Source organism: Anser anser, assembly GCF_964211835.1.
Source record: "Anser anser genome assembly, chromosome: 2".
In the NCBI taxonomy this organism is placed as follows: domain Eukaryota; kingdom Metazoa; phylum Chordata; class Aves; order Anseriformes; family Anatidae; genus Anser; species Anser anser.
The window spans coordinates 99387096-99401647 of NC_139721.1; the positions used below are offsets into that span (position 1 = coordinate 99387096).

General features: G+C 34.9%; 1 protein-coding gene across 18 annotated transcripts in view; it reads right to left on the minus strand.

Moving 5' to 3' along the window:
* The window catches only part of BBS9 (Bardet-Biedl syndrome 9), a 289008-nt gene that overhangs the window by 183698 nt on the left and 90758 nt on the right, over positions 1-14552 (minus strand). For all 18 annotated transcript variants that reach the window (XR_014578910.1, XM_083822113.1, XM_083822115.1 and 15 more), the window contains 4 exons: positions 13823-13963; positions 10517-10612; positions 5798-5970; positions 3336-3488 (listed from right to left, as the gene is read on the minus strand). Coding sequence is in view for 17 of the 18 variants with exons in the window: in XM_083822113.1 (XP_083678239.1) it covers positions 3336-3488; positions 5798-5970; positions 10517-10612; positions 13823-13963 (563 nt within the window). In the remaining variant the exon portion in view is untranslated. The remainder of the gene's footprint in view (positions 1-3335; positions 3489-5797; positions 5971-10516; positions 10613-13822; positions 13964-14552) is intronic.

Sequence of the window (14552 nt, forward strand, 5' to 3'; positions counted from 1 at the left end):
ACAAATAGCATCTATCAAAAACTTATTTTCCACTATTTTCATAGGGTCTTCCTACAAATCACTCAAACATCACAATAATGACCTTTCCTTTTACCAATATACAAAGTTACTACATATAAAATAGCTTTTCTTTTCCTTCCAGAACAGAACACCATATGTCACTATTTGTTAACTACTGTAAAACTCAAATCTATATTAACATATACGGTTAATTCATAAAGACAAATTCTAGAAGAAAATACTGAAAAGGAGTATAAAAACAAAAGAAGCTTTTCATCACTGCACACATCAATGCCTGTTTCTCCTTCATTGTGAAGATTAAAAGTAAGGCTACAGTTTCCTTACAATAAATTTGCAAATTTATTGTAGCACTGAATACATCCTGCCCTCTTGGTCATGTACAAGAAGATACATAAAAAAAGTAGTTTGTAAATAGAAATGAATTTTACAAGAGAAATAAATGCAGCTTGATTAATTTTCTCTGCCTCGGCATCGGTGGCTTTGACGTGTATCTCTACTCACATACCACATAAACAACTTATACTTGATCAAGTTGAAAATCTGAAAACTAACATTTACAGTCAACTACAGCTGTAAAATTCGAATCAGTTCAGCAATTCATTATAACAATTTGTAGTTTGGCAAAGAAAGAACTGCACAGAATACATTTGAAATAGGTATCAAACAGGCAGTGAAGCTACATGAGTTGAATATTTGTGATTGTTAGGTTTGAATTAAAAAGTCTGTTCACACAAAGGTTATAACTTCAGTATAACTGTTCTGATGAAAGGAAATAAGGGAAGCAGTAAGAGACATCTTTACATCAGGCTGAATTAGGAGAGGTTATACAATTACAGCTTCATTTAAAATAAATATATATAAATTATAGTAATTATTCGATCAAGAATGTAACTCATAGAACCTAAGTCCTGGTGACTGAGTGAAACAAACAGTAGTGAAATCAGATATTCATGTTAACTGGAAATTCTTTCCTGTTCTAGATGACAAGGTTTGGAGTATGCTATAAAAGCAAAACATTCACATTTTCTTTCTGACTGCAAAACCCAACACAGAAAATACCTTTCTTTTGTACAAAACAATTACTCCAGTGAAAAATTATGCAATTTTCTTCTTTTCTCCTCATTATAAAAGTTTTTGGCATAAGACATGATGTTCTCAGACAGTGGTGTTAGATAGCAAAGGAACTAAGTTTTATTCCAACACTAGAAGTATTTAATTGTAGGAATTACCATACCAATTTTATTACAACCCCCCTAAAACTTTTACACCACTTACATTCAGAGTTCAATCCAAATTCCCCTGAAGCAGACAGGAGTCATGCTACTTACTTCCGTGGGGTATGGATCATTTCTTCACTGAATACATTCTCCATCGAAAAAACTATAGAACAGAACTATGGTCCTCATATCAGACAACTTTTCCAAAAGAAAAACATGATTTTTTTTTCTAACAATTCCTAAAAAAAGCAGTAGTCTCAAAAATACAGCAATACTAATTTCTATGTCAAAAAGACTACAGCTTAAATAATTTTTAGAGTGAGACTTTATACTGTTCATATTTATCCAGCCTCATTATACCTTCTTTAGTGAAAAAAGATGTTCCTTATTTTGAATACTTCAAATATTTGCATTAGATATACTTGTTCAAGCAAAGACAGAAGATGATAAAGACTTTTAAAAAAGAGAAAACAAGGTCTTTTCTAACACAGGAAATGTATCACCAAGCAATTTCATTTCACCCAAACAGCAAAGAGACAATATTAAGTCCTACCACAGTGCTCACTTCCAAAGCAATGTATACAATATTGGGATCCCTATGGTAATTACTATTTCACTACACTTTTGTTTGTGATAACATGTCTTTGTTACAAGGGGATTCAAGAACAAAAGAAAATAACAAAGGGAATCTACCAAGAAAAATCTGAGCTTGCCTAAAATCAAATTTTAACTAATATTGAAAAATATAAACATTTATCCTCTAGAAATAAGTCTTTTCCCTCATTCTCTTTTCAGCTACTGTAATTCTAATTTAAAAAAAAAAAAAAAGTAATTTTAAAAAAGATAATTTTGGTTTGAAGGACCTTTCAGATATATTCCTAGAATATGCATTTTAACTACCTGATTTTTGTCATATTCCCAGAACCAATCTTTAATTCAAGAAATTGTCAAGAACATCTTGGTTGGTTTAAGTTTAAAGGTAACAGTTCTGCATAGCAAAAGCAGGCTCAAGAGACCCACTTTTGTTGATCTTTAGGTATTACTTAGTTGTGCCATTTTAAAGTGTTAACCATCTATGTGTTAACAACACCTAGTATTTTGTAAAGTAAAAAATAAAAATTAAAAAACACTCTCAAACTTACACCATCTTATAGTTAACTCGTTAAAGACAGAATCATAGAAGGGTTTGGGTTTGAAGGAACCTTAAAGATCATCTTATTCCAACCCACTAGACCAGGTTGCTCAAAGCTCCATGCAACCTGGCCTTGAATATATAAAAAAAGGCATATTTCTCTTATGTCTAACCATAAATGGAAAGGCAGTTTTCTGTAATTTACAGAAAGGTTTTCATGAACCAAACAGTAAAAATATTTTTCCTGTCTTCATTTTTGAATTGTCCTGATACACCACAGTGCATAAATCTCATTTCTAGCTAGCAATCTAATTGTCTCTCAGCTCCTCTAACAAGGCATGTTAAAAAGTAAAAATTGGACTGTCCAACAGAAAAGCACAAAATGCACAAAGTAACATCTCAGCAAAGGAGACATCATGAAACAAAGGCTATTTTAAAGTAATGTAGAGCTGAGGCAGGAGAAGGGGAGAAAACACTGTGGGGGTGGTTTAGGAATGATTTTACTATTTAAACATTGTTATTCTGCAGTTATTCCATTCTGAAATGATTAGAACATAAAAAGAAGCCCCATAAGAAAGGACTTAGCCTCAGACAATTTTGTTGTGAACATTACACCAGCCAAACCATTCCACCCGTTTACAGTGTACCATAAAATATTTACATAAGCTATGAACTATAAAATATTTTCACATGAACTATAAAATATTTACACTATCAACATCAGTTAGGAAAGAATGATGTGCTGTCAAGCCGGTGTGACCTAGGAGTAAAAATTTTGTGGTCACAGATTAAATAAAACTATTTCAAATCATCTGGAAACTTACAGGGAATATTAGGTTAAACAAATTACTGCTTCCTGGTCTTTGGATGGTAAATGTAACCAGGAAAGCATAGCTTTTATGCTTGAAGCTAAGTTTTACCAACATCATAAAGAAAGGTTAGGTTCATAATCAAACTGTACTGACCTCTCTGAATGTTCCCTCTAGCAAGGTGTCCAGATGTTGAAGAGGAGCAGGAGTTTTGTCTTTGAATCGTGTCAGCAATCGTCTCTCGATAGCTCTAAATTGTACAGCCCTCTCAGATAACAGCTCTCGAAATTTTTCTGCATTCAAGCGCAGCTGCAATTTAATGGTTTTCAAGAATTCAGATTACAGGTCATATACATCATATCTGCCCATTCCACATGAAAAGAGAGAATGATAGTAAAATTCTTCTGTGTGTGTATTTACTCAAATATGAATATGAATTATAGTAAAATTATTGATAGTGTGTGTATTTATTCAAGTATTAATATGTTGTTTATACCAATTTCATATTGATGTGGTTAATTTCACGTTCATCATGAAACTTATTAACATTTTCAGGAATCATCATTTGCCACTGAAGTCAAAAATAATTGCCAACAGAAATAACAATGTGTGTTAATGCCTAAGTATCTCATCAAAAAGACTACCAAAAAAGAATGAAATTTCAACACCAGTATCTCAGGGTTTCTCCTCAATTTCATGTACTGTGGCACATACACATGACATATTAGACTTGTTATTCATTGCTGTAGAATGTAAATGGTTATTCCCTTAAGCATGAATAAAAGCACTAAAGTCTTCATTGACTGAATGACTTCTATATCTGAAGTGAAATTCTTATTAATTTTATATATACATATTGATCAGGTACAGCAACCAGCTTTATTAAAATGTTCACAAAACTTTGAACAATATCATATATCAAATGCCCAGATAACAAAATTCCTATTTTATCTTTATAAGAATCTATTTTCTGTTATATACCTCTAAGACAAAAATCACTAATAAAAGTGAGTCTCTTTCAAAAAGCTGAGTCCTCAAGGTAATATCCTCTGTACATGCTGTAACTAGCAGAAATTATCAGAAAAAACATTTCAAGACATGCAGCTTTCAAGACATATTATGACATACCTATTTTATAGTGTCTCAAAATTAGAAGCCTGCTAAATTTAGAAAACAGATTATTTTTAAAAATAAGCAAACATACTATTCCATCAGTACATGATTATGAAGGACTTACAGGCAAGCTAAAAGAAATGCAGCTCTTCTAGGAGGAGGAGGAAAAAGGGGACATCTCAGGTATTATTGTCCCAAGCTTGCCAAAAAAAGGGATGGAGCATTAGGATCCCCTACATAGACCATTTTTCTTAAAGTAGAAAATTTTCAGACCAGATAATTCTTGTAAAATTTCAGAAACTTCAAAATAGCCAGCTGCAACCTAATTAGATCCTAACTTACCACTACAGTGATCACACCAATATTACAACCCACAGTATATCTATGCTTGTGACACAATCTAATGAAGCCTATGTTCTGATTATATATAGTTAAAGTATTACTACAATACCACCCATTAGAAAAAATAAACAATAAAAAAAATACATAAAATAAAACCAACTCTATTCTTTCATAAAATTTGAAACTCAGAACATGAGAACTACTCATAAGCCTGAGAGACAAGCCTGGACCTAGATTGTTTCATTAAAAATCCCTACATCCATCTAAAACAACCATTTCTGTATAATGATGGCTCCACCTTACAGAAGTGGCTGCATGAAAGAACACTGAACAGTGTTTCTCGCTCTTACATACAAATGTTTATACTTTTGCCTGTTACATGAGTTTAAACTAATAGAAATTTTCAGATAACTGTTTCCTTTTGTTACTGGAAAGAAGGCAGAACAGAAGGGAAAGAGCGCATATACATTATTAACTATTTCTACAAGTTGACTATTAGAGTGTTTTCACTGTCATCTGCATGACCAAACAGACAGGAAAAAATAATTATGTATATGTTGTATCTGGTCTGGTAAACCTCTTAAAGCCTTCTACTTCCACAAGGGTAGTCAGGGTTTTTTGTTTCTTGGGTGTTTTGTTCTTGTTGTTCTTGTTGCTGTTGTTTTTATTTTTGTTTAGGTGTGTGTGTGCGTGTGTGTAGGGACTTTCTGCATAATTACCAGGATGATTCAGCCAAAACAGATGCTCATGGGTTCATTATTATAGAATAGCCTAAAACTGAGGACAAGTTTCAAAAATAGTTTTACAATTAACAGGATGTTAGTCAATAAAGAACCCATGGCTTCTGTACAGCTAGTGAAAAGAAGGGCAAATACTAGTTCCATAATTTGTATAATTTGCAGACTACACAGCAGCTACATATACTTTCCCAATCACAAGGGCTGTTTCAGAGGCAAGGTGTATGTCCTTATATCCATATGTTACAAAATGTACAACAACACTTTTTCCAGCACTATGCTTAGATGCAACTTCATATTTTCTGAAAGACAAATGGCTGTGCACCTGTGATCATTATACAGTTTTAAACTGATTATTCTTAGTGCCAGCACACAAATAATTTTGAACTAGTAGAATACTAGCTCTTCACACGCTATATAACATACCTCAAAATGTCGATCAATTAGTTCAAAGTATTCTTGCAGGGGAATTGAACCTGAAAAGGTACACGCAAAGTCTTTGCAATTTTGCTTTTTGAAATGTTCTTCCAGTCGAAGAGTGAGCTCTTTTGTTATTAGCCAAAGGTCTTCTAACTGATCACTCTGGATCCTATATCGTTCTTTGAAAACAAGAACAAATACAAGACTGATAATGCACACATTTAAGCTGTATTTATCCACTACACAACATCAAAAATACACGTGAATTTAACTAACTTTATCAATACATTCAAAGTTTGTATTAGAGATTTTCATAGGGGATATATGCTCATCATTGTTAAATAAATACTTCTATTTTATTGGTGTCGGTCCTAAATACCCTCTCCTTTATGCTAACTTTAACAGGCAATTTTGTAGCACAGAATGAGTACATAGCTTCAGGACTACTTACTGCAGAGCGTGGTGCAGTTTATGAAGTGCAAATAACTATGAAGAATTACCATAATAGGGAAACAAGAATTACTGGATGATATTAAGCTATAACAACAGGTTGTCTGCATTCTCTTCCATAGTACAGTCTGAACAAGTTTTTCTGGGGGCTGAAGGCAAAGTCAGGTTCATTTCACTTTGGACCATGGGAGAAGCACAGCATCCTGAGCAGCAGATAATAGTTGTAACAAACCAAATATACTTCACATAAAATCTTGAATGTATTTTGAAAACACAGTTATTGTCTTCTCAGACAATACAGTCACTAATATAATTTTTATTACATCTCTACCTCCTAGGATACCTTTCAATAGGAAATCATTACTCATTCAGTAGTCATAGACAACAATATTCAGTTTTGTTATTGCTATACTTAACTCCAATGCAATAGTACAAAGATGAAAATGTTAATATAAATTGAAGTGAAAACAAAAAGTCCAGTTAGCCACTGTTCTCTGTCCCAACAAGTTCACTCAACTTATCACTTTTTAGTGAATTTCAAGTTATCAAGCTAATTGGATGAGATCTTATTTCTGTTCTGTTTCTAGTCCATATTTGTATACTTCTCTTTTCAGTTTCCAGGAAATCAGAATTAACTAAATGTTGAAGGGAAAACCTTGTGGACAATCCTATCAGCATTTATTTTGTTCTGATACTGTTTCAAACAACAATGCCTTACTTCTTGGCATTATTCATCTATCAATACCTTACCCAAAGGGAAAGACAGAAATGCAGCTATGATGGAAAAAGAGTTGTTGGGTTTTTTTGATGCAAAATATTTCTTTTTTTTTTTTCCATCCTTGTTAATAAGCTTCACAGTAAATCAAATAAAGCAAAATTCTTTAGAACTTGAATGTACTGTTTAAAATTTCCTCAACGTTATTAATTCAAGACTGTTTGACATTACCACTGGCATCATTCCCAGGATACACATTTCACTGAATAGAGAATGACAAATTCTGTTTACAGTGTAAGAGGAAAGAAGCAAGTTTTATTTAAAAACATGTCTATTGAAGAAAAGAACACCATCTGCTAAAGATAACATTCAACCTAATACCCATTTTATAAATACTCACAATGTAATGGCTGGACTTAGTTGTATGTATCATCCTACTTTGCTTTAAGTGATTTTTCCTTAAGGGAAATTAGCTCAGATGTTTTCAGGCCAAATCAACAGTCATTCCATTTATAATTGACATGTCTAATACATTAATGGTTTAAAACGGATAAAACTAATTTCCTCCAAAATGCATATTTGGTTTCCATACATTGTTTGTTGGTCAATACAAACACAACCTAATTTTACCATGGCTTGAGTAGAGAGCATTGCACTCATTTGCTTTATATGATCTTTCAGCTCTCAAAAACAAAGATAAATTAGATTTACAAACTGTAGGAAAGTGAGAATCCTAAGTTATACTAAATACATGCTTTACACAGAAATACAGTGGAAAAAATAAATATCTGGGATTCTGTTCTTTTGCTTTTATAATAGCTAATCAATTTACATTAGTTTTTTGTTAAAATAAGCTCTCTTCCAGAAAAAATACAATTATTTTCAGAAACATTCTCAAACAGAAAATCAGGAGACTCAGAGGAGCTCTAGTAGGTTACAAGGCTTAAACAATCTGCAATAAGTATGATTCGTTGCCCTGACAGTAGCTTATCTGAAGGAAGTCTGGGAGATTCAGTTCACTTCTTAGCTACAAAGCCCTTATCATGAGAAAAAACAACCACAACTAGTAGTCAAGCCTTCCTTAAACTTTGATTAAAGACAGTTTTAAAAAAAAAAAAAGTTCAAAAAAAGTTACAACTTTAATCTACATGAGGCAAGCTTTGTTAAAATGTATATTAACTGTGAAAATGAACTTTAGGCTGGGCTTCCTTGCAGCAGTCATCTTGACAGGCTGAAGTAACATCTTCAATTACTATACTGTTTAAAATGGATTCGCTAATGTAATTAAAAACAAATGTGAAAACAGATGTCATTTTTGTCTGCAGCTTCAGCAGTGAAACCCAACTGAACCTGGAGATTTTCACTCATACATACAGTCTACACATACAATTTTCTTTATGAAGAACCTTTCTACAGCGATCATGCTGTGTAAGTACTTTTACAAAGTAAAAGCTCAGTGTTAAAAAAAATGGTAGCAAAATAACAGGACCTCCCAAACAATACATAACTTTATCTGCGTTAATTATCTCCATATAGGATCTGCCCACTCAAGCAAAATAATTCTAACACCATGAAATTCTACCAAACAATGCTTTTGTATTATGGACAATCTCTCTTCATAAAAAATCCTCTTAATTATCCTTGCGTATCACAACTTCTACAAATAATTTTCTAAAAATGTGCTTTTACTTAGTGACCCACACACACACCCAACCCTGAGAAATTCTACAGCCACCCCAATCCAACACATGTGGTAGATGCTGGAAACAGCCACTACAAGGAAGAAGGCATCAAACAACCCCTTTGTTTCCTAAAGTACGGATTCCCAGACAAGAGACATGAGTAGTCACACTAAGAAAAAAAAAACATACTTATTGGAGTCTCCTTTGTTAAGTGAACTTCACAAGTAAAGCAGTGTGGGAAAGTTTACAGTAAGACTGCAAGCATCATTCCTAGCTAGTGAATAAACAAACCTGATAGGAAGAACTTGATGGTTTGGGTGGGGGAACTAAAAGTTATAGCTTTACTAAAAGTTAAAATATATTCATTGTGTCTAATTCATAGACATAAACTTGTCCCTTACACAGCATCATCAGATTTAGCAACTATTCAAATAAAAGATTAAAATTGTAATCTATAAAAAGATATTTATAAATCCTTTAAATTCTTTACTTTCTAGAAACTATAATTGCATGTCTAGCTAGTTCAAACTGTTTAAAATCTACTGTCTATTTAAACAAATATTAAAAACAAACTCACAATAAAACAGCATGCAAATAGTGCATACAAACTAATACAAATGGACTTGAACCTTAGAAATGTAAAGTGATTCTTGGTACAATGGATGTTCTTCAATAATTACCCTCCAGATGGTTTCTGTTTTTAACACATTTGATTACATTAGAAAAAGTATTAAATATTATCTCATAGCTTACAGCTGACGTCATTGGTATTTATATTACCCATCATGAATACTGAATTTTGAAAACACAGTGAGGCAGATTATTTTTGTTTTGAAAGAATTTCACATTAAACTACATTCTGATTTCTCACTTACTCAAAATAGTTTTCATAGAACATTCATAATGTGTTCCCTTTGAACTCTCTGCAGTGAGCAACAGGTATTTTCAGCTTTTCAGTTTCTTAGTCAGCTGTATTAAATGAAGACTTTGTGCTTTGCTGGCTAAACACAATTGAATAGATTTGGTTCCAGTGCATGTGCCAAGGAAGTTTAATTAGTTGAATAGCCCAGCAAGACCATAAACTCTCAAACTCTCCAAAATTAAGAGAGTTGATTTATTTTATGTTTCAAAGAGCACAAACACATGGGTGTTTGGAACATGACTGCTTAATTCACAAGCTGCCCTGGCCAAGAGATGCTGGACCAGGTAACAGCACATCTACATATATGTTCATACATTCCATGAACACGTTAGAAGTATAGTATTCAACATGATTGAATTCATAGTCCTACATTCAGAGAAATACAGGAATCTAAAGATACAGGAATTTACTTAGATGCAAAGAAGCACCTACATAGGGTCAGATACTAATCAGAGTCAAACATTACTGAAAGACTGTGGAGAGTTACAAACTTGCTTTTTAGTCCTTTTCACAAATTCCACTAAATTACTTCCAAACACAGGTCAGTTGAAATACTTTTCAGAAAAAGAGGTGGGGTTTTTTTGGTTTTGTTTTGTTTGTTTTTTTTCATGTGATTACAGTGACAGTATTAACTACTAATTAAAAACATTGCCAAAATAAAAACTCTAAGGAAAAGCAATTTCTCTAGACAATTGTCTCTGTATTGTAGCATAGTTTGAGTATGTTTTTTGCTCCATTTTAAAATTTTGCAACTTCCCTAGAAGTATTATTAGATACTTGACAGGGGCAGTTAAGACATGATCAGTTAATGCTTTGAAACTCCTGTAGAAACTTTCACCCTACAATTAGCCTTATTTGTATGACCCACATTCTCATTTTCTACACATACTAACTGATGATCCTACTATCTATTACATTTTCAGGCCTATTATCTTTTACATTTTAATACCACTTACGTGATGTTTTTGAAGCAAGAAGAGTGATTTTTGAACCCGTTAGGAACTGAAAACCCAGAACATTTGCCTGGTCATCCTCAGATGGATCAGCAAAGTCTGAAAAAGAAAAGTAAATAGTTTTCTAAAATTCAGTTTTCACATACAACAAATTTCGAGCTGTATCCAGGACTACATCAACTTTGCTTTTCTTACATTTATGCAATCTCAATGAGATTGCTCCCCCTTTTTTGAGGAGTAGAGAATATTAGGAGTAGCTTGGTGTTCAGTCCCTCTGTTCACAGGTGGAAGCCGAGCTACATTCAGTTGTTATACGAAATTGCCTAAGCTTGGTAGACAAAAGGTAGCTTTCTCAGAGGTTCAGTCTATACCATCTAAAAAGAACTGTGAATGCTGTATAGCCCCAAAAGACTGTCACCTATACTGGGCACAACACTGCTTGTCTCCATTAATTCAGACATCTATGCAAAAATTATTCTGATCATGTTTGAGCACCCTCTGGTTTAGCTTTCAGCACACACCACAACAAACATCTAACTTAGTGGAATTATCTACTTAGAAAATAAATGCATGCCAAGCTTTCTTTCATGTTTAGACCGTACCAACTTAAAAGGCTTAATTTTAGATGACTGTATTTTAAAAACTACTCCGATACACGTCTCCTCCCAAACTTCCCCTAAAAATAAGGTAAAGCAGGAAGTAGACCAGATACAATTGTTATTAAGGAGTACACCAAAAATCCAAACTTTCTTCACAGATGATATCTGTAGTGGGTTTACGTGTCAAGGTTTTGGTAGCAGGGGGCCATAGGGGTGGCTTCTGTGAGAAGGATCTAGAAGATGCCCCATGTTAGGTAAGGGCCCCACTGCTGACCAGAGCTGAGCCAGTAAGTGATGTTGTTTTGCGCCTCTGTGAGATCATATTTAAGACAGGGAAAAAATAAAACGCTGTGCCATACAGCAGCTGGGAGAGTGAGAGGAGTGAGGAACAGCCTTGCAGGCGCCAAGGTCAGTGAAGAAGGAGGGGGAGAGGTGCTCCAGGCGCCGGAGCAGAAGTCCCCTGCAGTCTGTGGTGAGGACCATGGTGAGTCACGCAGGCTGTCCCCGTGCAGCCCAATAAGTACCACAGTGGAGCAGGGTTCGACGCTGCAGCCCATAGAAGAGACCACGGTGGAGCAGGTGGACCTGCACTGACAGAGGCTGCGGCCTGTGGAGGACCCCTGCTGGAGCAGGTTCTGGGCCGGACCTGTAGCCTGTGAAGAGGAGACCACGCAGGAGCAGGTGACCTGGCAGGAGCTGCTGCCCATGAGGGATCCAGGTGGAGCAGTTTGCTCCTGAGGGATGGACCCTGTGGTACGGACCTGTATCTGGAGCAGTTCTTGAAGAGCTGCTGCCTGTGGGAAGCCCACACCGGATCAGTTCACCAAGGACTGCATCCCGTGGGAGGGACCCCACAGCACAGCGGACAAGAGTGACCGAGAAGGAGCGGCGGCGAAGAAGTGCTGTAGACTGACCATAACCCCCATTCCCCCGATCCCCTGTGCCGCTCGGGGGGGGGGGGGAGGTGGAAGAGGGTGGGTGGGGGAAAGTGCTTTTGGTTTCTTTCCTTTGTTTCTCACTTCTCTAGCTTGTTAGTAATAGGTAATAAATCTTACTATCTCCCTACGCTGAGTCTGTTTTGCCCTTCACGATAATTACTGTACGATCTCCTCGTCCTTATCTCAACCCTTGAGCCCTTTTCATCGTATTTTCTCCCCATTCCTCTTTGAGGAGGGGGAGTGAGAGAGCAGTTGTGGTGGAGCTCGGCCTCCCACCCGAGTAAAACCACCACAATATCATAAACAGCATGCTTTATTTCTTTTCCATCACTGAAAACAGGATGAACAGAAATCAAAACATTTTAATAGCTTCTTCTGAAGCACATTACATATACTCTTTGTTATGATTTCAACACATCCCTAGGTTTAAAATAAAATTTATTTATTCTCTATTTTGGAAATCTATTTTGATTTATGTTTCAGGTAACAGTGTTATACAGCACACAAATTTGAGGTATATTTATCGTCAAAGTTATGAAATCCATGTTACTAAAAAACAAACAAAACACCACCCACATGCCTCCTCCAATGCTGTCTCAGATAAATGTACTATATCTTTCCAAAAACAGATGTAGTAGCTCCACCTTAAAAATGCTGCTCTCAAGTTGTCAGCCCATACCACTCTGATCAGAAAACTGTTGCAGAACCTTAGTCCTCTGGAGTTCAGAACTTTAATCACTGCCAGATCGAAATTACTCACAAGCCCTTTATGATCCCTGTTTATTCATCACCCCCCCCCCCCTTTTTCCTGCCTGTGTTATATTAAGCTAAATGAGTACTTTTCTTTTAATTCTGTTCTTCAAATCCCTAAGTAATTTTCATAGCTTTTTTCTACACTACAATTCTAAAATTGAGTTTTAATTCACCTTTAGTATCAGCAACCAGCAGTCAGTACTGTATGCCAGTACACAGTACCTTACTAGTTTTTGGCCTGGAATCATTTTGTCTAATACAGCCTAGGTTCTTATCTGTTTTTTTATGATTGTGCCACATTGTACCACAGAGTATTCATGTGGTAACTTCCACCTCCTCTATCACTTCCAAATTATGAGCACATAATTACAGCAGATTTTTTTTTCATAACGTTATATTTTGCAATACTTAATTTCATTCATGTTTTTCTAGTACTATATGGCACCTAATTCCTTCTTTCTGCTACTTTAATACTCTTCTGAATATGAAACATAATTCAGTTTTGCTTATCAGAAAATATTGCTAAAGCACCTGTCTTTTTGGTCTAAAATACTAATGAAATTATTTAATAGGATCAGCTCAAGACTGATACATCAAGGACCTCACAAATCTTCCTCCAAAGCAATCATACCCGTTTCATACAACATTTACCACTTTTACTCTACCCTGCTTCCTGTATTCACATTTCACACCCACTGAACACCACCCTCCCCACCCCATAAAATGAATGCCCACGTCTCTCCCCATTACAACACTGATATTGTAATACCCACTGTGTAAAAAAAAATCTACAGTTTTACCAGAGACAGATATATTAGCCCAGATGGATTATCTAACTTGAAATGTTTTCCATCATTTCTCTCAACCCATACTTTTTAAACATCCTCATATTGTTAATTATGTTAATAATTATTGTTAATAACGTTAATACTGTTAATAATGCTTTGTTAATTATTTACTTATTCCTCCTGTCTGAGTTCCTAACAAATCTCCTATTACAGAAATTTTTTAAAACTTACCTGGAAAAATGGTGAGAAAACTGATGGGAGGTTTATTGGTATCAATAGTTATCTTGTGATTTGCTGATTTTGAAGGTTGAGCTGGAAAGCAGATTAATCGCAAAGGCAGCTTGAATTTACACTGGGCAACTTTTGGTATTCCTAAAATGAAAGAACACAAAGAATCATCTTTCCTATCTGTCTTCTGAATACAAGATACTTTACACTGCTGTCCTGAAAGAGGTATAACGTGGTATTTATAATGCAGTTAAAGAATAGCCTAAAACCAAAGCCATGTAATCTTTTGTTAACTTTCCACCTCAAATACCTTTAAATTTGAATACTTTCAATTACCTTTTCCAGTGAACATTTTCAAGTAAATGGGAAGGCAAACATTATTAGCCAAATCCACTGCATACCTGTGTTCACACCAATTAACATGTAATAAAGATTGGCAACATTTTTTTAACCCTCTAGACAAAGAATTCTATTTTAACATAGAAGAAAGCTCCATGATTGCTCCTGATACTTTGAACACAAAGTATCAAATGTGTTGAAATATATTTTTCATCAGGAATACTACCAAAGCTACCTTAAGAACACACACATTATGTTTTGTTATTTTTATGTGAAAACTGCACCTGTTCTTCATAGACATGTATCAAAAGCTATTTTTATATGACACCTTCTTTCTGACAAAAAGACAAAGGTGCACATTCACACCTTAAAAATGCCTATCCAAACTATGAGC